A 27,941-nucleotide genomic window follows, 5' to 3' on the forward strand; every position below is an offset into this window, starting at 1 on the left:
CGCTTGTAATACGATATTATTTATTGACAGGAAAGTGAATGTTGAATTGGAATGTGGAAGCAAATTTCTCGTATGTGTTTTGTCAACATGTTCGAAAAACTTATGTGCATATGGTGACTACAGAAAGGGGAGGACGTGTTTCTCTGCACATGGTTAACGGTGACGAAGCTCATGCTTTAGCTGAAGTGGTGGCTCCAAAGCTTTGAGATGTAGGTCGTGATCATATGAAAATAAATCGTGAAAAATGTATTATTGTGATGTAAGATTCTTAAATTCATTTTTTTTTTCTTTTTTGTCATCAGATTTTATTTACACCTCAAAAGAGTCAATTCTGAGGAAAATTGTTTACATAAGTGATATAAAGCGGTTCAATACGAATTTTTCGTGTCAATTTGTGCCTTTACATTTGCAGTTCGAGAAATTAAAGATAAAGAAAATCTTATGAATTCTTCCTTATCGGTCTTGAATTCCTCCAAATAAGTTGAAAACGCTGGCCATTCGGTTGGGGAAAACACCATCTTCACCAGGTCTGAACAGTCTGTAAAAAATGCTACTTCTTGGTTGTCGGCACCAATCATACACTTCATCGCCCAGAAGTAAAGCTGTTACTTCTGTTAAATTCGGTTTAATTATGTGTTAATCGGATTTAATCGGTTTTAATGATCTATATAATTATATATAGGTTGCGGTAATTATTTCTCTTTAAATTCTTTTACTAGTTTTTGGCCTGAATTCAGATTGCTTAAGATATACTTATCTAACATTGTTAATATGAAAACTAATGAATGTACTCATTCCTTGTTAGGTAACACTTTCATATATTTGTATCTTTTGTTTTCGTGGTGTGGTAGGAGAATAAGCAACAACATTTTTGCTAGACATATTCAAGATTTCATAGAATATTGAACAAAAATGGTTAAAAGATGTAAGTCTACTTCATTCATTCTCACTTATTTTATTTTTTCCCCAGAAAATAAAAAATACATCATAAATTATTTAACGTATTTAATGAATGCGATCAGCAATATCAATTAAGCTTTGAACTAGCGGTAATAGAAAATATCTCTTTAGGTTGAACCCGACCTATGCAAATTTGGTGGAACTGGTGAAAACAGTGGAAACATCTTAAACCATCCGAAATTAAAAGAATATAGTATTACAATAATTAATGATGAACTATAATATTAAAGAATTAAAAAAAAAGGTAAACAAAAAAATGAAAATAAGAAAAAAATAAACAAAACATAAGCAAAACGTAATTAAAAAAATAGCAAACAAATGAAGAAAAATAATTATAAGTTCAAATTCAAGATCTTAAAAAAAAATAGATGATTAATTAATTTTAAGGAATTTAAATTTTAAAATTTTAGATTTATTATTTTAGGTTTAGTTTTTAGGGTTTAAGGATTATTTTTTTAGGGTTTACTATTTAGTTTTGAAGGTTTAAAGTTCAATACAGTATTAAACTTGTGGTATTTTCAGAAAAAAAAACACACAAATTTTTTAAGGTATTATTGGAACAAAAACTCATTAAAATGGTATTTATGAGAATGGCCCTGTCATTAATGATAACAATTGTTTTGAAATTTAATTAAATCGTATTATTTGATCAATCGTATTTTTGGGACAAACGTGGTTTACCTCTTCTCTCTCCTTCTGAAGTCGCCATCTGAAAACTCTTTTCTCCCACCGACGCCGGCCTCACGCCGTGTGGTCGGAAATTTCTTTTGATGCCCAAGAAGAAGAAGAAGCCCCTCCGTGGGCTGGTCCCTGGTACTTCTAAGTTCGGTGCCGTCTTAGCGCGTGCTTCAGCTCCCCTCGCCGTCAAAGGTCGTTCTTCTTTTCCTCCGACCTCTCCTCTGCCCCTGGTTGTCTCTCCAGCGATTCCTGCCTCAGATCCGTCGCCTCTTAGTGCAGATCTGTCCCAGATTGTTGCCTCGTTAGTCGTGCAAAGCTCAGTTACGCCTTGTCCCTCTGAAATTGCTCGCCCCTCTGATGATATCTCCGCCTCCGGTGTTGAGACGTCAGTTTCCTCAGCTGTTAACAAGTTGTTGACGGTTGTCACAAATGCCCAATCGACTGTCGTTTCGACGGACTTGGCCATATCCTCTCAGGAGAAGCTCGTGACTGAGGTAGTCACCGCTCCTGCCCCTCCTCTCCCGTGTGTTGTGGAAGTAGAAGCACCGACTCCGGGTAGAATTGTGAGTGCTACTGTGGAGCAGGTTTCTGTTCCAGCAACTGAACCAAAATCCCCTAGATCCGATTCTTGGGTTGATTTAGTGAAGGGGTCTTCAAAGAAACTCTCTAAAAAAGGTTCAGGCTTCACTTTTCCCTCTGGAGAGCTTTGTATCGAAATCCCAAACGCTGTGATTGAGAGAAATAAAAAGTCTTGGGATAGCTTTATTCTGGGGCAATTTTACTCTGATCCTCCCTCTCAGGGAACCCTTCACAACATTGTTAATGGTATTTGGAGCAGATAATATAGGGACATTTCAGTATCAAAAATGGAAGGCAATGCCTTTCTCTTCCGAATCCCAAACTCTTTCACTAGGAGTAGGGTTTTGAATCAGAGGTTATGGCAAATCGAAGGCCAAACAATGTTTGTTGCTAATTGGGAGCCTGGTGTCGTTCCAGTTAAGCCAGAACTCTCCTCTGCCCCTATTTGGCTTGAGCTAAGGAATGTTCCTTTCCAGTTTTTTAATGAGGATGGTCTTGAGCGCATTGCGGGACTGGTTGGAGATCCCAAATTCTTGCATCCCTCCACTGCAAATAAAACGAATCTTGATGTGGCAAAAGTCTTTACGATAATCGATCCGAAGAAACCATTACCTGAGGCAGTCAACGTCCGTTTCCAATCCGGTGACATATGTAGGGTTTTGGTTTCCAGCCCATGGATGCCTCCAATTTGTTCTCATTGTAAGGAGATTGGCCACACTCTGAAACACTGTAAGGCTGCTCCTATCACTTGCACCGCTTGCTCCTCCACAGCTCATGTCTATGATGGCTGCCCAAAGTTGAGTGTGTCTGGTATTAAGAAGCGCCGAAGCAGGAGGGTTAGGAGATCCAAATCCCCTGCCCTTGTTCCATTCATTGATTCGGAAAAAGAAAAGGCTAAAGGTTTATCTAGCAAAGAATGGCAGGTTAAAGTCCCTCCTAGAGTCTCTATGGTGTCTTCTCCTACTGGTGTTGGTGATGCTGGGAGTGTCGAGGAGTTTCTCTCTGTTGGCAGGCCTCTAGGAGTGGGAAAGGATCGGTTTCAAGGTGAATCAAGCAATAGTGCCCTGGTTAGTGCTTTGTCTGATAATAGTATGGCTGTTGGGCGTGAGCAACCTGTTCTTTCAGAAGGGGACGTTGAAGAGGATTCGTCTGATGTTTTGTCGACTGATTCAGAAGAGGAGAGATTTATCAGGGTGCTGTCTAAGAGGCAGCAGAAGATCCAAAGAGGCAAGAGCCTCAAATCATCTCATTAATATGTGTACACCAATTTTTTGTTGGAATGTCCGTGGTTTTAACATTCCTAGTCATCGTAGCGGCTTTAAAAAATGGTTTAAGGTCAATAGGCCTATTTTTGGAGGCGTCATAGAGACGCACGTGAAGCAACCAAAGGACAAGAAGTTTATTAATGCTCTGCTGCCTGGTTGGTTTTTTGATGAGAACTATGGTTTCTCAGATTTAAGGAAGATATGGGTGTTATGGGACCCATCTGTTGAGGTTGTTATTGTTGCCAAATCGTTGCAGATGATCACTTGCGAGGTTCTTCTCCCTAATTCTCGCACTTGGATTGTTATCTCTGTGGTATATGCGGCCAACGAAGATGATAAGAGAAAAGAGTTATGGAGAGAGATCACTGCTTTGGGAGCTTCTCCGGTCACTTTTAATAGACCTTGGATCATGCTAGGAGATTTTAATCAGGTTCTTCATCCTCATGAGCACTCTAGGCATGTTTCACTCAATGTGGATAGGAGGATAAGAGACTTCAGAGAATGTTTGTTGGATGCTGAACTGTCTGATCTTGTTTACAAGGGCAGCTCTTTCACTTGGTGGAATAAAAGTAGAACTAGACCAGTTGCAAAGAAGATAGATCGCATCTTAGTAAATGAGAGCTGGTCCAACTTATTCCCATCCTCTTTTGGTTTGTTTGGTCCGCCAGATTTTTCAGATCATGCATCTTGTGGTGTTGTGCTGGAATTAGACCCGATCAAAGCGAAGCGGCCCTTCAAGTTCTTTAACTTTTTGTTGAAAAACCCGGAGTTTTTAAATTTGGTGTGGGATGTTTGGTACTCGACTAATGTGGTGGGATCGTCTATGTTCCGGGTGTCAAAGAAGCTTAAGGCTCTGAAGAAACCAATCAAAGACTTTAGCAGGCTGAATTATTCAAACTTTGAAAAAAGAACTGAGGAGGCTCATGAGACTCTTTTGAGTTTTCAAAATCTTACTCTTGATAATCCCTCCCTGGAAAATGCTGCTCATGAATTAGAGGCTCAACGTAAATGGCAGATCCTTGCCACTGCTGAAGAGAGCTTTTTTCGTCAACGTTCCTGAGTGACTTGGTTTGCGGAGGGTGATGGCAACACACGTTATTTTCACAGAATGGCTGATTCGAGGAAATCTGTTAACACTATCACTACTTTAGTGGATGATTCAGGGACCCAAATTGACTCGCAACAAGGCATCGCTGACCACTGTGCTCTTTATTTTGAAAATCTCTTGAGTGATGATATCGACCCTTATTCGTTGGAGCAAGATGACATGAATTTGCTGCTTACTTACAGATGTCCCGGTTCTCAGGTGGCTGATTTGGAAGCCATGTTCTCTGATGAAGATATCAAGGCTGCTTTCTTTGGTCTCCCTAGTAACAAAGCTTGTGGCCCGGATGGCTTTCCGGTTGAGTTCTTTAAGGCAGCTTGGAGTTGCATTGGTGCTGAGGTCACCGCTGTTGTGAGAGAATTTTTTATTTCGGGTAACTTGCTTAAGCAATGGAATGCAACTACCATTTTTCTCATTCCCAAGTTTCCTAATGCCTCTTGTACTTCAGATTTTAGACCTATCTCTTGCATGAATACCCTGTACAAAGTCATTGCCAGGCTTCTCACAGATCGTCTTCAGAAGCTGCTCTCTTGTGTTATCTCTCCTTCTCAATCAGCTTTTCTCCCTGGAAGGCTCCTCGCTGAGAATGTCTTGCTTGCCACTGAGATGGTTCACGGATACAATTGGAGGAACATCTCTCCGAGAGGTATGTTAAAGGTGGATCTTCGAAAAGCTTTTGATTCGGTGCGTTGGGAATTTATCATTGCAGCTTTGCTTGCTCTTGGGGTCCCTACTAAGTTCATTAATTGGATTCACCAATGCATTTCCACACCAACTTTCACTGTCTCTGTAAATGGTTGTTGTGGTGGTTTTTTCAAGAGTGCTAAAGGGCTGAGACAGGGTGACCCTCTTTCTCCCTACCTTTTCGTTCTTGCAATGGAAGTCTTCTCAAAGTTGCTCCATTCTCGGTTTGACTCAGGTTACATTCGCTACCACCTGAAAGCTTCTGATCTCTACATCTCTCATTTGATGTTCGCCGACGATGTTATGATATTCTTTGATGGTGGTAGTTCTTCCTTGCACGGTATTTGTGAGACTCTTGAGGACTTTGCTTCTTGGTCTGGACTAAAGGTGAACAAAGATAAAAGTCATTTTTTTTGTGCTGGTCTAGAGCAGGCTGAGAGAAACTCTTTGGCGGCCTATGGTTTTCCGCAAGGCTGCCTCCCTATCCGGTATCTTGGGCTTCCGCTTATGTGTAGGAAGTTGCGCATCGCTGAGTATGAGCCTCTCCTGGAAAAAATCTCCAAAAAATTCAGATCATGGGCAACAAATTGTTTATCTTACGCAGGTAGAGTTCAACTTATTGCTTCCGTTATCTATGGTACCGTCAACTTTTGGATGTCCACTTTCTTGCTGCCAAAGGGTTGCATTAAGAAGATTGAAAGCCTTTGTGCTAGGTTCCTTTGGGCGGGAAACATTGATGGTAGTAGAGGAGCAAAGGTCTCTTGGTTTGCTCTTTGCCTCCCATAAAATGAAGGTGGGCTTGGCCTTAGAAGATTCTCCGAGTGGAACAAAACGCTTTGTTTGCGTCTTATTTGGCTTCTCTTTAATCATCAAGGTTCGCTTTGGGTTTCTTGGCACTCTCATCACCATCTTAGAAGCAGGTCTTTTTGGGATGTGGCTCCATCCCCATCAGATCCTTGGTCTTGGCGTATGCTCTTGTTCCTTAGACCTTTGGCGGAGCAGTTTGTTAAATGCAACTTGGGTAATGGCCGCATAGCTCACTTCTGGCATGACAGTTGGACTTCCCTTGGTCCGCTGATAAAGGTTATGGGTGATTATAGCTCAAGATCACTTCGCATCCCTCTTAACGCTAGGGTGGTTGAGGCTTTTGGGGTTAATGGTTGGAAGCTCCCCCTTTCTCGGTCTGGTCCAGCTCAAGCCATCCATGACCACATCTCTACCATCACGACCCCCTCTCCTGCTACAATTGAAGACTCCTTTGATTGGGTTGTTGGTGGTGTTGTTTGTCAAGGTTTCGGCAAGGACCTGGGATGCTATTAGACCAAGAGCACCGGAATTGGACTGGGCAAAGGCTGTTTGGTTCAAGGGTGTTGTTCCTAAGCATGCCTTCAACATGTGGATTAGTCAGTTGGATAGACTCCCAACTCGTCAAAGGCTAGCCTCTTGGGGCCATATCCAGTCTTTCGATTGTTGCTTATGCACTATTGAGACTGAATCCAGAGACCATCTCCTTTTTTCCTGTGAATTTGCGGCTCAAGTTTGGAGATTAGCGTTTTCTCGCTTATGTCCGCGACAGAGGCTGTTTTGCTCTTGGGCAGAGCTCCTCTCTTGGATGCGTTCTTCCTCTTCTTCGGCGCCTTCCCTCCTCAGAAAAGTCTCAGCCCATGCTATCATTTTGGCGTCAGCGCAACAATGTCCTCCATAACAATCTTAGGATCGCTCCTCTTATCATCTTCAAGATTGTCGACCGCGAGATTCGTAACATCATCTCCTCTCGCTACCACAGAAAGAGATGGCGCAACCTCATGGTGCTTTGGATTCGCTAACCTTATATCTTCCCTAAATCTCTATTGTAGCCTTGTTTTATTTTTTGCCTCGGCTACTCTAGTATAGGCCTTTCGTTTTTGTAAAAGCCTCTTATTCATATAATGAAAATTAACATTTTTAGCAAAAAAAAAAGAATTATAAATAAAAAAAAAAAAAAAAAAAAAAGAAAGTTCGAACCTTTTATATAAACTTAACGGGCAATTCAATAAAGAATTATCAGGCCTTGAACAGGCTTTATAACCTTGATTTAAAAACTTTTGTATGGATCCAAATTGAGTTATATTGGGCTTAATTTTATAAATTCGCAAACTTTGTCCAAGAAGGCCATTGTTTTACAAAATCCATTTTAAATTTAAGTCCATTTGAAAACTCGGTCCAAGCAAGCTACAAGGTTCACTAACCAGCAAACAGGCGCACACAAAAACGTTAACCTCTACATCAAATTCATCAATCTTTGAAGATGAATGTACCATCAATAAAAAGTTATAGTTTGTTCTCGCGGTATTGGACGATGGCTTCAGGTTGAAGACGACCAGTGCAGATTTGGTGAACCGTTGAAAAGAGCGGAAACATCTCCAACCATCCACAATGTTTCAACACCTCGTAGACCTCTCTTGCCGTCGATACCCCCTTTAATAAGCAACAGTCAGACATAAGACACAAAGAGAACCACTTTCTAATTTAGGACTATAATCCTCACAAGCAGAATCGAAGATGATTAACCAGACAAAACTAAAGAGTATTATGTTCTTCACAAAGTCTACCTGTAGCTTTTGCCCTTGTAGCATCTCTGCTTCAAGCTCATCAAAAGACCTGTGACGTTTACACCACCAAACCATCAAAACAGTGATAACTAAAAGCAGTTGCAGTGAAATGTGATTAACAAAGGTAAGACCTTTTTCCTCTGCTTTTTGCAAATGCTTCCGCAACTCTCCGGTTTCTTCCTCCTACTGTAATAGTCAGTGAAAGAAGAGTCAAAAGGGAATCGCTGTAACAATGGACAAAAAGGCGAAAATAACTCGGGTTTTGATTCAGTTCTTACAGCAAGTTGTAATGACATCTGCTACACCGCAGCTCTCGAAGAAAGTACTATCTTTAACAGATGGAAACAAAAGCTTTGAGAGTGCTTTCATCTCTCTTAGACCAATCCTCATGATTGCAGCCTAAAGATGATTTACAAGTAAACAGCTTGAGATCTCTAGAAACTACTTACGTCTCCTAATAGGAAACAATAAAACTTTTCATTTGAACTTACCTTTGTGTTATTACCCATTTCCAAACCGTCCACGAAACCCGCTGCAATAGCAACTACATTCTTCAAAGTCCCACATAACTCTACTCCTTCCACATCATGGACCTGTTTTCAACACAACCTTTATATGAGGAATGATTTCCACAAGTAACAACTTAGCCATTTAACAACCAGGAACAAAACTAAAAGAAGCATCAAGACTTCTTACCGGTGTGACCATAAAATACGGAGTACTAAACAACTGAACCCATGTGTCCGCTATTTCTCTACTCCCTCTATATCCAACCGTTGCTTCACTAAACTTCTCCACAGCTATCTGTATAACATTATAATTAGTCACAGAAATGTAAAAACAGAAATGACCCAAAGTAGTCAAATTTGGATCATGTAACAACCTCGTTTGCAATGTTTGCGCCCATAAGAACACAACAATTGATACCAAGTTGCTTGGAAATGAGACTTGAGATCATACAAGGACCTTCCTTCTTCACTTCCATTCCTTTAACAAGAGATATAGCCTCAACATCTCCTGTGATCTTTCCATCTAACTTCTTGCATATACCATCCATAAACTGATGCGGTGTAACAAAAACCAACATGTTCGCGTCCTTCACTGCATAATTTAAAAACCATCAATTTCAAGATCATGTAAAAGGAGAAAAAGCTCATGAGTGAGAGTCACACTAACCTGCATTTTCAAGGTCAGGATCCGCAACAACATTTCTTCCTAGCTTAATCCCAGGGAGGTACTTGACATTTTCCTACTCAAGAAACCAATAAATAGTAAAATGGAAACTAAAACTCATAAATCAATGAAGACCAAAGTCATCCATTTGTTCTTCTTACATTGGTCTTGTTGATAACATCATTGAGCTTCTCACCATTTGGTAGAACCTCCTCAAACACCCACATCCTCACTTCATCTGAAAATCATTGGGTATTCATCAAAACCATTTCTTCTTCAACCATTCAAAACTTGAACAATTATCAACTTTGCCCAAAGTTTCAATTTTTTCACAGATAAAAGTATGAGTTTTGCAGAAACAATGTTTCAAAAAAAAACAGAGCATTGAGATGATAATGACACAAACCCAAATCATCAACCATATCATATAAAAAGAAAGATCCCAAATTTGTAACGGAGGAGCGACAGAAACGTTAATTACCATGGAAAGAAGGAAGCTTGAGGGCATTAGAAGCAATGAGCTTAGCAGCAACACTTCCCCAATTGCCACTACCAACGACCGTGACCTTAGATTTCGAATCATCATTACATCCACCATTGCCTTGTCGGGATTTCTCGAGAGCAGGAGACATAGCGGCGGAGAGAGAGGAGAAACGAGAGGAAGAAAGAGAAGGAGAGCGAGAATGTGAAAGGGAGAAGATAGAGGAGGAGAAGAAGAATGATCGGAAGCGCATGGAAGATGGAGATTTGAAAGGGGACACGTTTGACGTTGAGAGAGAGAGAGAAACGTTTACGTGGAAGTAACAGTAGCAGTGTCTTCAATTCTCTATAAGCCGCCATGTTTCGATGGTTGGATCTTGGCGATTTGCTCTATGTTTCCTCCTCTCTTCCTAATCCTCTCCTTTTTTTTTCTTTTTTTTTTTACTTCTGTTATTATTATCTTTAAAAAATCATTAGTTTTTATTTTATTTTTGTTAAAAACAAATATGAATTAATTATGTTCCTAAATTCCGACCAAAAACAATTATATTTCTAGATTGATAATTGTGTTAGCGTATTTATTTTTATATTGAGGTTTCTATAAATTAGTGTAACGTAAACTTCATAAATCGAGATGTATGATGGGTAAAAAAAAAAACAAAAAAAAACGAGATGCATAATTACATAATATTTGTTTTTCTATTGAATTTTCCATATGTTATTGTAACGTAAAATTCTTAGTTCCAAATGATAATTACATGAATTGTTTGCATACATGGGATTCAAATTTCGAGAACACTTAACATTTTTTCTATAAGTTTGTTTTACCAAACTTAAATTTGGATTTAATTAAAAGCGGATGACAAAACAAAAAAAAAAACTTAAATTTGGGTATAAGTAGGAATACGACGGTTATGAGAGAAAAACAGTCTAAATCACTCAACATATCAAAATCACTAAGATATTGTCATTTTTGTTTATTGTAATATTGATCACAATAAAAAGAAAATTTGTTCTCACTCCGCCACTGAATACTAGTCTAGTCACTAGTGCCTTTCCAAGTCTTTCTAACATTCAATTCATAGTGAGCTTGGAAAATGTATAGGTTAGAAAACACCTACATATGATATACAAAAGTTGGAAGGGAAAAAAAATGATATACAAAAGTTTTGAGGAGTTTGATATGTTTAGAAAGTTTTAGACCAAGTATGCTTTAGAATGTATCTTAACCGTGAAAAGTGTAAATAAAATGTCTATTTTTGACCGAGTTCGGATACTGAGTAACCGAGTCATGCGGTAGCTTGTTCGTCTACTTGTAACTTTTCACATGAACCACTTTTGGATTAGATTAGGCGCAACAAGCTCCGTAGGAAAAAAAATTAGAGTATGTGTTTGGTTAATTAGATAGTGTAATTATGTTTACGTACTTCATCGAAAATGTATATATAGATTTGACTTATCACTATTTGTTTTGTGCGTCATATAGCAATCTATGTGAGCTTTTATCGTTAGTTAGTGGCGTACGATTTGCGTTGGTTTGATCCGAAAAGCGAGTGAGTACACGACATATTTTTTTAAATGGCTCGAAGTCCACGTATCACGAATTCACGACATAGTTTTCGTCTTCTAAACTATATAATATAATGTATGGTTTGGTAAATTCAAGACATGAAAATATATTCATTACATACCTTACAAGTTCATAATCTCTCCATGGATATATACAGAAACCACAAAACTAGAAACAAAACCGATTATGTACTGTTATCAATTGAAACTTTTATCTTATAATTAATTAGATTATTATATTTGTGTTATGATCCATCAGTTTCAATCTTTAGATTTTTTTATATATATATAGTGTTATCAAATCCGTTTGACGTATTGCTCTAATTAATAACAACCCATGCACAGTTCAAAGTTATCACTTTAACGAAAAGCAACCACAAACGCTAAAAAAAATATGAAACCATATTCTAAAAACTGTGGAAAAACACAGCCTGTATGATTCAATTTTGGCTAATTCACAACGGAAAACACACATAAACTCTAAAGTTTAGAGTCTAAATTAACACCTGTTTTAAATTACCAAACATATCCATCTCATAATTAATAGCTTTAAATCCCCTATTTATCTCCCTTTTTCCTTTTTATTCATACTCTTCAATTTTCTTCATTGATTTCTCTACATTTATACCATTTCGCGTTAAAAGCCGATATTGAATCGAAAAAGGATCAATCTATACATAAAAATTTATATGTCTCGACAACATTTCTCTTTCGTAATTCTTTTCATAGGTCTTGCTCTAGCCGGTGGAGCTTATGCCGCCAATTCATCTGCACCTTCTCCACCGTCAAATAGCACAAACTTTTTTTTTCCGGAGACCCCCTTCATCTCCACGGTTAACGCAACGGTCGTTCCTGCAGATTACTCTGATTACGAAGTCCCTATGAATCTAGCACCTGATGGAGTCAAAGTCGTGCAAGATGACTTGCCACTTGTCGAAGAAGAAGATAAAGAAGCTGATGAGTTTGCACAACCTGAAGGTAAATCAGATAAGAAAGCAAATCAGCCTAAGGACTCAGCTTCTTCTTCTTATTCTTCCTCTTTCGTCGTCTTTGTCGTTGCTGCTGGATTGTTTTTATTTTGAGGGTTAATAAAACGATGTTGTTTTGGCTCATAATCCATTAATTAATTGTACACATGCAACGTAAATTTAATGGATTTTTTTTGTGGCATCAATCTAAGATCCAATAAACGTTTTGGAATAACTACATATGTATGATACGGCTTGCAGCACGGTAGAACTGTTTTTTTTTTCATATCGAGTTGGTTAGTTCAAAATCAAAAACTTACCATTTGTTAGATAAATGGAAATCTGTCCTTTCAGTGGCCTAAAATCAAAATCGATTTACACTTGCAGAAATCTTTTTCAATACTGTCAACTATATTGTGAACTTAATTAAATAGAGTAATCTGAATCATATCATTTTGATATTATGAAATGCTATAAAAAAAAATACTTTAGAATTTGATCATTATTAGATCATACAGCAATTATTATGATTACTTTGAAAAAAATAAAATAAAAATTATTATGATCATATTTTGCTATGCTCGTTTCACATAGTTTATTCTGTTTATTTTACTCTAAACACATTATTTGTTTTGATTTGCTTATTACAACTCATTATTTTTATTTATTTTAAACTCATATATATAGTTTTTGATTTGCTTAGTAGTACACACTCGTCATCCATTTTAAGATCACCATTTGGACCACAAATAGTTTAGTATTTGTTCATAAAAACTAAAAAAAATCGTTTACAATGTGAGTTGAACTACCAAACTAGGTGTTATAAGTTATAACGAACTTATTATGTAGTCGATCACACTCTTAAGAAAATTCTATAAGCCTTTTTCCCAATAAATTCTTTTACCCTCCAACTTTTCAATTAGTTCTTTTTTATTTCTCTTAACAAATAAAGAGCATTTAAATTATATTTATTATTGTCTTTTTTGTACTTCACCATTGCTTTTAAACCACTTGCTTTTGTGTTGTCGGCTTGCACGCGTGCGATATAATATATATTAACGTTAACTTTTCACCATAATATAATGAAAAAGAAGGCAAATGATTGTAACACATACAAAGTTATTAATTAGTTCTAAAAGCTAATTAACCATACTTCTAGTCTAATCTACAACTAGTTATACCTAAAACTAATTTAACACATGGCTTGTGTTTTTTTTTCTAATCTATTGTATCCTTTTTTACAATATAATTTTAATTTTTTAACATTTGACAAATCATGCAAACAGCTGTTAGCATACATAATAATCTATCAATAGCGGATGAAATTTATTTGGTAGAGATGTAAACTTCGAACTCTAAATTTAGTTACTTATTTAGTTATTTTCATAGCTAACCATTCGTTATTTTGTAACTACTTTTTAAACCTTAATTTATTATAGCAATAACAAAACATTTCATACAGGCTTGTTCTTAGACCCGTTGATTCAAATCGGATCCGTAGATAATCTCCTAATACATGTTTATTCATATTGATAATTATAAATCAGTAAAAACATTTTTTGTTAAGACTTAGTATTACATACCACGCATAACTCTATTGACATTAAAATCATAGCATACAATGTTACACTCAGAAAATTCAATCTTCCAACTTTAATCAATAGGACTAGCAATTTAGCAAAATACAATCAATCACTCAACTCAAAGATTATCAAATGGGAGACGATACAGCGAAATAACAAGCATATACTACTCCTGCAAAATCAAGAACTTATAGCACTTATAAAAGAGAGTGTTTAATAAGTGGGGATTAGAGCTAATTAATCGATTGATTAATCAATTAATAAAGTAAGGAATTAGTTAGACAGTAATTGGGAGATGAATATGTTTCAACTCCTTAAAAGCAGGATCTTGTAATAAAAAGACCTTATCTCCATCTCCAACACCAATCATGTGTAAGTATTCTCTGTCTTCTCTTTCCTTTCCTCTGAACAAGAGTCTTTGCTCTTTTGCCTCAATTCCACTCACTATTGCTATCATCATCTTCAATTCACCTGAAAAATATATATCAAATGAGAAATTATATAATAAGAGATCATTTTGTATCAAAAGATGCTCTAACCATATTTTAAATGTAAATATAGTTAGTTGTCCTGTAATTAACCAACCAGTTACTCGAATAAATATCAAACGCGTTATATTTAATTGCCACAGTATATATAGATCACCCTTTATAGTTGCATACTTGCATGCATAAATCTTGATGAGTTAATCAATAGTATTATATATTGGCACTCTTTGACCGGTGATAGTATCTATAAGGACGATTTATATATCAAAATTTTTAAAGCCAGCTTTACCAAAACAATACTGAGTAAGTATACGATTTTTTGAAAGCTGTTTTCAACAAACAAATTTTTTTTTAAGTTATATATATGTATACTTTTATTTTTGTAAACAACAAAACAATCATATTCTTATACACCTATTATACAACAAAATCTTTGTCAACTATATAATATATATATGAAGAAGAGACGTAAATTTGTTTTGGTTTTCATGTTAAAAGAGGATACGTAATTACCGAAAGTAGAGTTGGCATCAATGGAGATTTCATATGAAAGCTGAGAGACAGTGGAGACTCTAAGGCTGATTAAATCTTCAGTGTTAGAATCTTCTGATCTCTTCTGAACCAGCATCCCTCCAGGCCTCATCTCCCATTTTATGTTGTTATTGTTACATGATGACGATGAAGAAGAAGATGATGATGATAATGATGAAAATGACGATGAAGAAGAAGAAGAAGATGATGATCTTTTATTGTTGCCCGTCCCAATTCTTCCACACCCAAACCCAATGCAAAACCTCTTTGCCATTAACTTTCCCATTATCTTTCTCTCTCTCTTTAATTTCTTTCTTTTTTGCTTGTAAGAAGAAGAGAGATGTGCTGGCTTATATTTATAGAAAATGAGGTTTGGTACACATATTGATAAATTATTATTAAACAAAATTATCATATGTTATAAAGCTAAAGAAATAAAGGGAATTAGGGTGTAAATTCTTTTTTACTTCTTTAGTTATCAAATGTGTGGTAGATTAGTGGCAAAATGACCCGATCTTTCTGTGATGAAAATTGAACTTTCACCCTAGTCCAAATCTTTGGGGATGAAGATTTATACCTTCAAAAAGTATTACTAACGGTTATTCCCGAATTTGAGGAGATTAGGGACTTAAAAACCCTAAATTTTTCTAGTCAACAAAAATATATTTTGTGAAACTTTGTGGATCAGTTTTAAAAATTCTGTTTTATAGTAGTTCATCTTTTTCATAACTGAAAGCTCGATGATTTATTACCTTGATTATACTAGTTTTTAGATTATGTCGTGCAATTCTCCAAAAATAAGGAATAAAAGTTACAAAACATCAACTAATTTTCCAGTGCATGGTTCTGGAAGATTATCTTCTTTCTCCGAATTTGATAACCATTATAGGACTTCCCATCCTTGTCCATTTTTAACATGGTTTTGTTTAAATATAGGAGTCAAATATCTTTATTATTGGTTTTTAGTCTATTACATAATTATTGTCAAGAACAACTCTAATTTCAACAATATAATCTAATTGTCTAAAAATAATGATGACTACCAAACTCTCTTTCTCTGTGGTGGTCTGTACAATTTCTCAATATGTGATGTACTTCATTTGAATTTTTTTCTTTTTTTTTCTAAACATGGGAGGTTTCTATAAAAGTTTCAATTCATGATATAAAACATTAATACCTATGTTTGATGACAAATCTATACATTTGATATTCAGTTTCTTAATTTTATAAACTGAAAAAAACTGAACCAAAAACAAATAAAATCAGATCGAACATACCTAATTGTGCTTAAATACTATTTTTATAATGGTTGTGAATATTTTTCTGTTAATTCGTTGTTAAAGGAAAAAAACGTAATTTTCACAACTTTGCATACACTTTCTAAACCTCTATAATTCGTGTCATGTCATAGCAAAGCGTGTGGATTTTTGTGTTAGTTAATAAGGTATTTGTTAGTTAGGTGAATAAAATCTTTTATATTCAACATTTGCCTCTAAAGATGTCCCTTGAGGCTTACTTTATGATATAGAAGGCCGGTTTGGTTATCCTTTATGGTATCAACCCACGTGGGTCGAAAAAGGCATAAAGATTACATTTTTTGTTATTATATTGATTTGAAATCTTTATAAATTTCAAACAACAACGATTTTCTTTTGCTTAAATCATTGCAATGTACAAAACTAAAATCATTCACATGTAAGGGAAATCTATTTGAATTATACGACGTGACATGTTAATTGTGTTGTTGCTAGACTTTAAACTTGGATATGTGTTATTAATCGATTCATCATCAGCTTCAGGATAAAGATAAATAGATAATATAGTTACCCACAAAAACATGGAACTTGTATATATGTCTTTTGCATTCTTTAGGTTATAAAAACATGGAATTGTGGAGCGTAATGGGCTTGAGATTCAACCTCACGAAAGCAATAAAGAGAAATAGAAATCTAAAAGTCTGCCGGTCAACAGACAAATATGACGAGAGATACACTACGCATGTCAATATATTTGATGCGATTTCCTAGAATCAAATATTATTATTCTATAATTCTTCTGTTAATTATGTATAAAAACATACCGTAAAATCTAAAACTTATGACGGGATAAAAACATACTCTAAAGATGTCTAAAGAGTACTTTAATTTCTTCAAGTTAATGTTTTCTCGTACAATATAGAAAAAGGGATTCGAAATAGATACGAATCACGCGATAGGTCACAAAAAATATTAAGCAGAGTACAAGAGTTACTAATGCAAGCACGTTATGCATGACTAACTATTGTATGTAAAAGAATAAAATCTGCTTATATGTAAAAGAGATTATTTGGTACTTGTTTAGTTGTTTAAGTCGTCGTGAGCATATAGCATCGTTTAGTCTATTATAATTTAATTGTAACTGCGGAAAAATTAAAAGTAAAAGAGATATAAATAAAGTTATCAAAACTTATCAAGTAGTTAGTGGGTTCTTTATTTGTCAACACACGAAAAATCAAATTTGCTTGGAATGGTTGATATTAGATTAAAATCTCTAAAAATACTCAAAAGTAATTCCAAATATGAAACATAGAACACTAACGTCCGATGTCAACCACTTAACACTAAAACAAAGTTGATTAAATAAGCTGAGGTCTCACGTTAAGTAATTTAACAATGGCATAGGAAATAAAGAGTACACAACATAAGCTATTTCTCATTGCACAAATAACTTTGAATGTATTCTATTAAATATCGTTTGGAACACAAGGTTGATTCTCGGACAATTTCCAAAAAATTTGCTCATGTGATCTTGCTCTTTTCTCGCTATACCAGTTCATGGTAATGTTTCTATTAGATAGTGACTAGTCGGCGTAGTAGTTTGAAGTTTCAACAAATTATAAGTTTAGACATAGGCCCAATCTTCTCTCGCTACCAGTTCATGGTAATGTTTCAACAAATTATATATAAGTTTGATTTGAAGTTTGTTGTCTTCAAGTTTTTGTTCCGTACTGATTGGGCCAATGTCTAAAGTACACTAGGCCGTCCAAAAGAGTCTGAAATTTTATTATAACTTAGACACATTTCATATGGGCTTCGTATCTTGGAGAATCATGAGTTGATCGTGATGCCGTCGAAATTTGAAGACTTTGGCCGGCTTTCTCCATCAATTTGGTCGGACTTTTATATTTGAGAGTTAAGTTTACTTTGTCTTTATAATTTTTTTTTTCGTAAACTATATCATTTCTGCTTGTCTATGTAATTTATGACAAGTTGATTTCAACAAGAAACAAAAGTTAAAAGTTGAAAACTATGATATTATATATGTAAATTTTTTCAGTTCTTTTGTTTTTATTTAATTAATTTTCATTTCTCAATTTCAAATTCTTCATATGTATTTTTCCTTTTTAATGACTTTAATAATATATTTATTCCCATTTTAAAAGCGTGTCTCATATGTTGTTTATTACATTTAAAATAAACAATTGTTAATAATCGTTTTTCTTATTATATATATTTTAATTAGATTATAAGACAAATAATCTTATCCTATAACCTTCAAAAAATCAAATTATATTATATTATTCAAAAAAAAAAAAATCTTATACAAAAACCTTCAAGTCAATCGAGTTTTATATGTTGGACTTATAAGACAAATAATTTTATAACAACATTCATGATACCATGTTAAGTTTTATATGCTTCTACTTAAAACTAATTGATTATAAGTAAAATTAACAAATCATTTATACACTTGTATTATTATAGGTCCATCACACTCCTCATGTATGATTTCAAACAAAGTGATTTTTGATGAGCTGGAGGGGTTAAACAATTTTAATTAAAAAATATATAAAAAATACTAAACTTTGTTTGACCAGTCGTACCAAGTTGAACCATGGTCTACCAGTTAATCCAATTTCAAATTATGTTTTTGTTTCAAGAAAAAATAATACTCCATCTGTTCTTTTTTGTTTGATTGTTTATAAAAAAAAATTGTTTCTAAAAGATTGATTTTTTAAGTTTTCCATGTAATATTTATTGGTTAGTATTGGTGAATTGTAATTTTCAAGAAAAATAGTTAATTATCATTGGTTTAGAGGTATAGAAAACTGTAAAACACTAAAAATAATATATTTATAATCAATATTTAATATATTTTTTTAATATGTATGTTTTTTCTAAACAATCAAACAAAAAAGAACAAATGGAGTAATTCAGAAACCATAGAAGAGGGAGCACCTGTCTTCGCTTTTGATTGCTTTTATATTTCTTTTTCCCTTCTTTACTTCCGATTAGGTTAGAATGCATAGAGCCATAGATTATTAGTCTTATCACTTATATTATTTATTTTTGTATATAATATTTACTTTTATAAATAATTATAAATCTTATACTATTAAATTTTATAAACAGATTTATTGTAATATTTTCCAATGATACCATTTAATATATAGTGATGTTTCATATAAAGTTCATTTTAAAAATGAAAATTATGTGTTTAGCAAAGGTGGCAATAGCTTTTAGAAAATAAAGTAGAAAATAATGGGTTTGCCAACTGCCACATAAAAAAAAAACCTCTCTTTTAATATATACTTAAATGTAATAAACAATAAGATAATGATAATGTGATTCTTTAACTGTCGCTTAGTGTCGACGTTAGAAAAAAAGAAACACTAAAAATGTTCGGTTCATGTCGTTTTCTCCAATTCCTTTATCTCGTGCTTCTCTTCTCAATACGAGGAGGAGGATGTGTTGGCCCATGCGTTAAACAGCAGCACAAAAACCGATCACCAAGAAACACACCCGATTTATTTAGCAGCACACGAAATTGAAATAATATGTAAATTAAAAAATATACTCTTAATTTATTCAGTTTTAAATGTATTTTTTGGTTTAGGGTTTATAGACGGTTTCTTAACCGTCAAATCTAATGTGTGTGTGACATATTCTTCTCTCTCTCTCTCTCGAATCTTTCGTGTTGTTTGCTGTTCAAAATTGAAATTTTAAATATTAAAAAAAAAGAAGAAAACTTGTTCTGCTTCTTGTCGTGTCCGTCACAGTTTGAATTTCTCTCTCTCTTTCTCTCTTCCTCATAAAAATCTCTGCTTTACCTTTTCTTTTCAAAGGGTTTCATTTTGATTCTAGGGTTGTTCTAAATGCGACATTTTGACTGATGGGTCTTTGTTGAATTTGAAGAGAGCAAAAGAGAAAGAGATTGTTCTAATGGAGCCTCCAACGGGAATCTTGGCTTCTCTGTGGCAATTTATACTCTTCATTCCTTATTTCACTGGTTTACTGCTTCTCGGTGTCATTAAAGGTAACAAATTTCAGACTTGAGTTCGATGATGTTGACATGAGATTGGCTTACTTGATTTGTGTAGGCCTCCATTAGGGTTGTTTCATTTATTCATCAATTTGCTTCAACAGTTACTGAAATTAGCATTTCTAACCAATTTAGCGATCTTCAATGCCATAAAGTTCCCTTTTTTTAATTGAAGTAAACACCTAATCCGTGAACGTTGTTCTGTTTTAGAGATCTTGCTCACTAGTTTAGTGGCTTAGGATTTATCTAAGAGTGATTAATTGGTACATAACATTCATCAAGTGCTTCCGAAGTTAGTGAATTTGGTATGAAATTAGTTTCTTCAGTACTATAAAGTTCTCTTTTTTTAATTGAAGCAAGCCCCAAAGGCCAAATCCGTGAGTTCTTTTACTAGTCTTGTTGACAAGTTTTGTGGGAATGAATTGTTGTGAACGTTTCTTTACTTCTTTTTTGTTTGCTTAGGTATCGTTTTATGCCCGCTTATATGCCTTACTGTGGCTATTGGAAACTCTGCAATCATCTTAGGCCTTTTACCAGTACACGCGATTTGGACTCTATATTCGATAGCGAGGTACTTACTTCTTTCTGAAACAATCTCTGCCCTCTATAATAATACCATTGTTATCTCTTTCGATGTTGTTGAAGTGTTTTTGTTTGAAATCAGTGCTAAACAGTTAGGACCAATCCTGAAGATCTTTCTGTGTTTATGCGTTCCTCTTGGTGTCATTCTCTGGCTTGTGGTTAGTATCTTAGGAAGTGTTCTTGGAGGAGCTATTTATGGATTTCTTTCTCCAATATTTGCTACTTTCGATGCTGTTGGTGAAGGGAAGTCTAATCCGTTTTTCCATTGCTTTTATGTAAGTCTCTTTTTCTCCATGTCTCGTTCTTTATGTTATTGAAGATTAGACCTCAACACCTACATTGTCTGCTTTCACAATTTAGGATGGAACTTGGAGCACTGTTCAAGGCAGTTTCACCGTTGTTTGTGATTTTAAAGATGTTTGCTTTCACTCCTACTTTTCTTTTATGGATGATCTTCGAACATCTACTGCGAACCGTCACTATTATGAAATAAGGTCTTCAGAAAATTTCAGTAAATTGTGTGTATTGATTACTTAACAGTGCTTTCTTACAGTTTTCACTTATATTTCTCAGGTTACTTCAAATTCCAGGTGCTGTGATTGTTGCGGTTCTCGGAATTCTTGTTGATTTCCCAGTGATTTCACTCTTAGCATTGTGTAAAAGCCCGTACATGTTGTTCAAAGGGTGGCACCGTTTGTTTCATGATCTCATTGGACGTGAAGGTCCTTTCTTGGAAACAATGTGTGTCCCAATCGCTGGCCTTGTGATCTTACTCTGGCCTTTAGCTGTTGTTGGAGCAGTTTTAGGATCCGTGGTCTCTAGTGTCTTCCTTGGTGCTTATGGCGGTGTAGTCTCATATCAGGTTATTAAACAATGACTTTTTTTTTTGAGGAAAATGTGAATGCTGATGATACTGAATTGGTTTCTCTTGTCATAACACAGGAGTCATCGTTCTTCTTCGGTCTCTGCTATGTTGTTGCTTCTGTTTCTATTTACGATGAGTATAGCAACGATGTTCTTGATATGCCTGAAGGTTCTTGCTTTCCCAGGTTTGTCTCCATTGGCTTATCTAGCAATCTTTACCTCTCTCTCTTTCTTTTCATTCTAAAACAGTGGTTTTATGGTTTTGTAACAGGCCAATATATCGAAGAAACGAAGAGGGCGCTAGTACGGCATTTTCTGGTGGTCTTTCAAGACCGAACTCCTTCAAGACAACTCCATCAAGAGGAGGATCAAACAAAGGCCCAATGATTGACCTGAAACCGCTTGATGTACTCACTAGTCACACTCTTCTTTTGGTTATCTTTGTATTTAAACCTGAAGCCTATTCTTTTGATCTTTGCAGCTTTTGGAGGCTCTATTTGTGGAATGTAGGCGGCACGGAGAGATTATGGTAACGAAAGGGATTATAAATTCAAAAGACATTGAAGAAGCTAAATCTAGCAAAGGCAGTCAAGTGATCAGCTTTGGCTTACCTGCTTATTCTCTTCTTCACGAGCTTTTACGCTCTATCAAATCTAACTCCACCGGTTTATTACTCGGTATGTTTCAACAGTTTTCTGTCAATTTTCATAACCGCATTATCTAGTAACTATTTGAACATCATCAAGAAACAAACAAAACCGTTTCTGTGTTTTTGTTTAGGTGACGGTGTAACGGAGATAACTACCAGAAACCGCCCAAAAGATGCGTTTTTTGATTGGTTTCTGAATCCGTTTTTGATCCTTAAAGACCAGATCGAAGCTGCAAACCTATCCGAGGAAGAAGAAGAGTATCTTGGTAAATTGGTATTACTCTTTGGAGATTCAGAGAGACTTAAAAGCTCCATTGTTGAATCTGAATCTCCTCCTCTAACTGAACTCAGAAAAGCCGAACTTGATGCCTTTGCTCGCAGGTAAAAAAGGCAAAAAAAAAAACACACACAATCTTGTTACGGCTTTCTACTTCGGATTCTAAGATGTGTTTTTGGTTTTGGTTAGGCTTCAAGGATTAACCAAATCAGTATCAAGATATCCAACATTCAGAAGACATTTTGTGGAACTAGTCAAGAAACTATCAAATGATCTAGACAATAAACATAACCGTTTTGAAGGCGGTTCGAGATCAGTTCCACGTCCCGGGAAAACGGTGTCTCGGATTTTCAGCCAAAAATCGTTCAAGAAAAAGACAAGTAGCAATGGGTCAGATCAAGATTCACCAAACAGAGGGTTAAGAGACATTGATATTGTGTAAGTAAATGTTATGCGACCAGAATTAGACCGAAACTTCGTCTGCTTTTAGCTCTGTAATGATAAATTTATACAGATTCCAAGTGAATATGAAACTGTTTCATTTATCTAACAAATGTTTTACATTCAGCTTTTGCTTGATGATGTGTTGTTTCTCAGAAACAGCAGAACCGTTTCTTCTGCAATAGAAATAGCAAGCTTTTAGTTTTTCTTTCACTTTAGACCTCATTTGATCTAAAACATAACAAACATAGGCTGATGTTTTCGTTAGTCATAAAATCTTGAGCAATTGGGATTAGAAATGTTACCGTAGGTTCATCTTGAGATTTGTTATTGTCACGGCGTTGTGAGGCGGCACGACCACTTGCGTTTGTCTTTTTGTCGTCTCGAGCTTTAGCGAATATAACCGTAAATCCTTCGGCTGATGCTGGATCGTTCACGTCCCATTCTCCAAATTTTGGTAATGGTCGATCTTGTTGTTGTCGTTGTTGATTATTCTGAAAGTTTCCAATCACAAAAATGTTTGATTTCTATTATAATCCAACGAAAACACACATGAAAATGCTATTTTTTGTATCAAATTTGTGAAACAAATGAGAAAGAAATGAGAAAGATCTTACCGATGCCATTCAAAGATTGTGTAAAAGATGCAAACAGAACATGAGATGATCTTTCTTCAAACAACAAGAAAACTTGTTTGTCTTCTCTTTTAGTTTTTGTTTTCTTAAAAGAATTTGATTACGTTTAAAGAATTAGAATTTGAGAACAGATTAGCGTTTTCTGAAAGTTTAAATATAGGTTAACGTTTTAATTATTGTTGAAACTTGAAAACAGAAAACACCAATCTTTTGTAGCGAAACGGAACGCTTTTTCTCGTACCGTCTTTTGTTTTCGAGTGAACTTCATCGTATCAAAACTCGCCACGTGATCTACACACTTCTCGAGGCGAACACGCGCATTTCAGAACTTATCCATTAATCTCTGTGATTAACCTATAAGCCGGTATTTATAAACGGTCACGATTTTCCAAGTTTTTTAATCAACGGTCGTTATTACGTAGACGAAGCTAAGCCTCACATCTACAAATACGTATACATACATTTTTACATAATAATTAATTAATAATTACAGGTTATTAACAAATTAATCATTTTTAATAGACTATTAAAAAAACAATTTCATTTCATTTGCTCTCTTCTCCGAGAAAATGGCGTTTGGTTTGATCGGAAGAGTTGTTGGAACCAAATCATCACGATTATCCACGGCGGCGCGATTGATTCCGGCGCGATGGACATCAACAGGATCAGAAGCACAATCGAAAGCTTCAACCGGCGGCGGAGGAGCGAGTCTGAAGACGTTTCAGATCTATCGATGGAATCCAGATAATCCTGGAAAGCCAGAGCTTCAAGATTACAAAATCGATCTCAAGGATTGTGGTCCAATGGTTCTAGATGCTTTGATTAAGATTAAGAACGAGATGGATCCATCGCTCACTTTCCGTCGCTCTTGCCGTGAAGGTATTTGTGGTTCGTGTGCTATGAACATTGATGGATGTAATGGTCTTGCTTGTTTAACGAAGATTGAATCTGGATCTAAAGAGACGACGATTACGCCGTTGCCGCATATGTTTGTGATTAAGGATTTGGTTGTGGATATGACGAATTTTTATAATCAGTATAAGAGTATTGAGCCGTGGTTGAAGAGGAAGAATCCAGCATCTGTTCCTGGGAAAGAGATTTTACAGAGTAAGAAAGATAGAGCTAAGCTTGATGGAATGTATGAATGTATTCTCTGTGCTTGTTGTAGCACGTCTTGCCCTAGCTATTGGTGGAACCCTGAGTCTTATCTTGGTCCAGCTGCTTTGCTTCATGCCAACAGGTAAACTTAATCTTGTTTTCTCATAATGGATTCACTAATCAAAGTAGTTTTTTGAAGATATTGTAGGGCTTGTTGGTAGTTTACATTAGTACGTTATATGGGGTCACTTAGATTGCTTAAGTTTCTGTAGTTGTAGTTTAGAGCTGAAGGAAGGTTCTGTTTTGAGATTTGCTTGAGAATTTTGTTGGTTTGAGCAGTAAGAGTTGGTAGACGGATTATGTATGGCTTGGGTTGTTTTACTTGTTTTACATTCATTATGCATTGTCAATAGGGTTGTTTTTACTCCTTTAGTGTTAGTGTGGTACTGTGGGTTTAGCTCTTTGTTCACTGAGGAAAGGTGCTAAGGGATCTTTGTGCTTCTTCACCTGTCTGTAGAAAACCCCAAGTTCAATGGTCTGATTGTATCCATGTCATTATGTATGGTCATTTAGGTTGTCTTGCTCCTTTAGTTGTAGTGTAGTTTAGCCTACTTTGTTCAACTGAAATGGAGGAGGTATCTCTGAAGAAAGGTGCGAAGTACTCTTTGTGCTTCTTCATCTGTCTCTGTAGAAAATCTCAGATTCAACGGTCTGATTGTAACTTTGTCATTATGTATGGGCGTTTAGGTTCTCTTACTCCTTTACTGTAGTGTAGTTTAGCTTTATACTGAAATGGAGGAAAGGCCTCTAGAGTAAGCTGCTAAGGACTTTTTGTGCTTCTTCAGATCTCTAAATAGAAAACCGCAAGTTCAACTATCTGATTATATCTGTGTCATCATGTAAAGATATATACTATATAGGTTGTTTCTGTTCCTTTAGCTGTTGTGTAGTTTAGCCGATTTTGTGCAATTGAAATGGAGGAGAGACCTCTAAAGGAAGGTGCTGAGGACTCTTTGTGCTTCTTCAAATGTTTCTTGAATAAATTGCAACTATATGATTGTATCTGTGTTATTAGGTTAAAGTTTTGATCTCTCAAGGTATTGATTGTAACAAGAGGTTTATTCACATATGCAGGTGGATAAGTGATAGCCGAGATGAGTACACTAAGGAAAGACTTGAAGCCATTGACGATGAGTTCAAACTGTATCGATGCCACACAATTCTGAACTGTGCTCGTGCCTGTCCAAAGGGATTGAACCCAGGGAAACAGATCACACACATCAAGCAGCTTCAGAAATCTGGTTGAACAACAAATGAATCAGGCAGTACCTAATGGATTTTTGATTCTAATAATCTGCAAGAAACTCCAATTTTGGATTCATTCTTGTATTGCTGTCACAACTATCAGAATTAGATTATTTTGTGGTATATCTTGATGAATTTTTTTTGCCTACAACAAGCAATAAAACTCTGCTTTTTTTATCATCCACTCATTCAGCTTTGCCTTAATACAAACATTTGGATTTCGAGTTTTGCTTTATTGGTGAATAAGAGAGAAAAATGTTTACACATACCTCTTGCAACTTGGAAAGTAAATAACTAATCTACAAACAGATAAGCTTGTTTTTTAATGTGTTGAGGAAAATGAGAGACTAATGATCAGTTTTCACGGGATAGAGCAAGAAACACTGTAGCTGATGAGATCTGAACTTTGAGATCAGCAACATCAATGTCATGCCCGCCTTCGACTAGTCCCCATTTGTCCACCTGCATGAAACATGCGACAAAGATTAGTTTTTATAGAATGTCAAAGCAATAGATTTTGGCCAAGTGAGTGACAAAATGAAACCTGTAAATCTTCTTCAAGTCTAATCAATTTGATTGCATCATCGATCTGGAGTTTCCCACAGAAGATACCGAGGGCGATTACTATAGAGTGAGCTGATGCTTGGAGTGCATCAATGCTTGCGAGTTCACCATCATTCGTTTTCTTGAGCAGTTCTTCTACTGCTTTCACTAGCTTGTCGTCTTGTTTACCCCCGAAGATGCTAGAATACACTTTCGGTTTGACCCGAAACTCTGACTCTATCCACTCAAGTAGAGGATCAATACTCTCTACCTGAATATCTGCAAAAGACACAACTCAATAAGTGTAAAATCTAGGAGGTAGTTGAAATTGAAGAGAAAGTGTATTTTACCATGGACGTCACTAGTTAGATCATTATCTTCAGGTGCTCGGAAAAAGACGAGATCTTGATGTATCTTTCTCGATAAATGTTCTATGATCTTTGAACGCGTAAGAGGAACTCTTTCAAGTGCAGTACATGCTAGTCTCATAAGCGGCATTGTGAATGGTCTGATCCCTTCTGTTAGCTAACACAAGATCATCGTATTGATTGATACCGAGTCAGCTACCACACAAACATAAGTAGATGCAAAAGGATCACAAGAGAAAATGAGCTAGAGAACTGCAAGCCTAGTTCTTTAAATCTCACTTCAACTAATCGAATTATCAACCTATTGATCACATTAGAACTCAGATTGCAAAGTCCAGAAACCGATCAAACATTAGGGACACTAAAGAACGGTAAGCTCTCAGCTTTAAGTTGAATAAGCAATGAGCAGACCCAATTACAAGGATTCTAGCTAACTTAAATCAAACCCAGTACTGATCAGCTACAAAACAATAGCTAAATAGCTTAAAGCAATAAACTTTAGAAGTAAAACAGATCAAATTAGTGAAATGGAACAAACCTGATACTCCCACTCAGCAGCAATGGCCTTAGCAAGTGCCAAAGAACGAAGCTTGAGAGGTCTTTTCGAAGGGGTTTTAAGGGTTCTATAATCAAGCATCACAGTCCATCCATTTCCATCATCAGCTTCTCTAGTCGTCACTTTCTTGTAAAACCTCTTCCCTACGATCGAACCAGTCATGAAAGACGTCGGCATCGTCACTGAATCCGATTCGTTTTTCCGGCGAGAGTTCGGAGCTTTCACTAAGATGGGTTTCTCATTTTCCTTCTCGAATGTGAACGACGACGAAGATTCCGATGGCTGAGTATCGGAATCGGGTTGACGAGCGGCAGATGTCGTACATAAGGATCTAGCACGAATAGCAAGATTAGAGTTTCTCGCTGACTTAAAAGCTCTTCCGATTAACATCGCCGCCATTAATCCTCCCTCTCCGGTGACGAAAATGGGGACCTCCTTGCTTAGGGTTTTAGATCACATAGATCGTCAGATCCAAGCCTAAACGACGTCGCAATAACCCGGAGTGATAGTTAACCTCTACTACAATGAAGGTGTTTTGATAATTGTGATTATAATTACAATTTTATTCTATCTCATTGTAATCAGCTCTGTAATATAATATTTGTAAAGAATTTTTTGACAAATATCATTTGGGTTATATAGACAATCTTTTTTAAAAAAATTGGCTA

The 27,941-nt window shown here is 35.7% G+C and overlaps 7 protein-coding genes and 1 pseudogene across 9 annotated transcripts; 4 read left to right on the top strand and 4 right to left on the bottom strand.

Moving 5' to 3' along the window:
* Positions 1 to 1,739: 1,739 nt before the first annotated feature.
* On the top strand, positions 1,740 to 6,976 carry AT5G40605 (annotated as a pseudogene; the record flags this gene model as incomplete). The annotated part of the gene is made up of 1 exon: positions 1,740 to 6,976.
* A 363-nt stretch (positions 6,977 to 7,339) lies between these two features.
* Positions 7,340 to 9,917, bottom strand: GPDHp (NAD-dependent glycerol-3-phosphate dehydrogenase family protein). The gene is made up of 10 exons (NM_123425.5): positions 9,517 to 9,917; positions 9,197 to 9,273; positions 9,039 to 9,111; positions 8,746 to 8,963; positions 8,559 to 8,666; positions 8,354 to 8,455; positions 8,141 to 8,261; positions 7,994 to 8,048; positions 7,863 to 7,911; positions 7,340 to 7,728 (listed from the first exon to the last, which is right to left on the bottom strand). Exons 1-10 carry the CDS (start codon positions 9,767 to 9,769, stop codon positions 7,582 to 7,584), a joined length of 1,203 nt encoding a protein of 400 aa, NP_198877.1. The 5' UTR covers positions 9,770 to 9,917; the 3' UTR covers positions 7,340 to 7,581.
* A 1,750-nt stretch (positions 9,918 to 11,667) lies between these two features.
* AT5G40620 (uncharacterized protein) lies at positions 11,668 to 12,344 on the top strand. The gene has a single exon (NM_123426.2). The coding sequence runs from the start codon at positions 11,774 to 11,776 to the stop codon at positions 12,164 to 12,166; it is 393 nt and encodes a 130-aa protein (NP_198878.1). The 5' UTR covers positions 11,668 to 11,773; the 3' UTR covers positions 12,167 to 12,344.
* A 1,213-nt stretch (positions 12,345 to 13,557) lies between these two features.
* On the bottom strand, positions 13,558 to 15,024 carry AT5G40630 (Ubiquitin-like superfamily protein). Its single transcript, NM_123427.3, has 2 exons — positions 14,637 to 15,024; positions 13,558 to 14,106 (listed from the first exon to the last, which is right to left on the bottom strand). The coding sequence occupies exons 1-2, from the start codon at positions 14,938 to 14,940 to the stop codon at positions 13,913 to 13,915; spliced, it is 498 nt and encodes a 165-aa protein (NP_198879.1). The 5' UTR covers positions 14,941 to 15,024; the 3' UTR covers positions 13,558 to 13,912.
* Positions 15,025 to 19,552: 4,528 nt separating this feature from the next.
* Positions 19,553 to 22,935, top strand: AT5G40640 (uncharacterized protein). The gene is made up of 10 exons (NM_123428.3): positions 19,553 to 19,949; positions 20,418 to 20,526; positions 20,620 to 20,812; positions 20,898 to 21,031; positions 21,111 to 21,399; positions 21,480 to 21,586; positions 21,673 to 21,808; positions 21,883 to 22,078; positions 22,182 to 22,431; positions 22,517 to 22,935. Exons 1-10 carry the CDS (start codon positions 19,856 to 19,858, stop codon positions 22,767 to 22,769), a joined length of 1,761 nt encoding a protein of 586 aa, NP_198880.2. The 5' UTR covers positions 19,553 to 19,855; the 3' UTR covers positions 22,770 to 22,935.
* On the bottom strand, positions 22,794 to 23,504 carry AT5G40645 (RPM1-interacting protein 4 (RIN4) family protein). Its single transcript, NM_123429.3, has 3 exons — positions 23,386 to 23,504; positions 23,074 to 23,262; positions 22,794 to 22,944 (listed from the first exon to the last, which is right to left on the bottom strand). The coding sequence occupies exons 1-3, from the start codon at positions 23,392 to 23,394 to the stop codon at positions 22,921 to 22,923; spliced, it is 222 nt and encodes a 73-aa protein (NP_568584.1). The 5' UTR covers positions 23,395 to 23,504; the 3' UTR covers positions 22,794 to 22,920.
* A 400-nt stretch (positions 23,505 to 23,904) lies between these two features.
* SDH2-2 (succinate dehydrogenase 2-2) lies at positions 23,905 to 26,038 on the top strand. Of its 2 annotated transcripts, none has more exons than NM_123430.2 (2): positions 23,905 to 24,643; positions 25,636 to 26,038. In NM_123430.2, exons 1-2 carry the CDS (start codon positions 23,973 to 23,975, stop codon positions 25,805 to 25,807), a joined length of 843 nt encoding a protein of 280 aa, NP_198881.1. In that variant the 5' UTR covers positions 23,905 to 23,972; the 3' UTR covers positions 25,808 to 26,038. The 2 variants fall into 2 exon arrangements, with proteins under 2 accessions (NP_198881.1, NP_001332094.1); NM_001344348.1 differs by having other exon boundaries at positions 23,915 to 25,500.
* Positions 25,657 to 27,855, bottom strand: AT5G40660 (ATP12 protein-like protein). The gene is made up of 4 exons (NM_123431.4): positions 27,256 to 27,855; positions 26,700 to 26,874; positions 26,351 to 26,628; positions 25,657 to 26,268 (listed from the first exon to the last, which is right to left on the bottom strand). Exons 1-4 carry the CDS (start codon positions 27,670 to 27,672, stop codon positions 26,161 to 26,163), a joined length of 978 nt encoding a protein of 325 aa, NP_198882.1. The 5' UTR covers positions 27,673 to 27,855; the 3' UTR covers positions 25,657 to 26,160.
* Positions 27,856 to 27,941: the final 86 nt, after the last annotated feature.

This window comes from Arabidopsis thaliana, chromosome 5 (genome assembly GCF_000001735.4).
Source record: "Arabidopsis thaliana chromosome 5, partial sequence".
NCBI lineage: Eukaryota > Viridiplantae > Streptophyta > Magnoliopsida > Brassicales > Brassicaceae > Arabidopsis > Arabidopsis thaliana.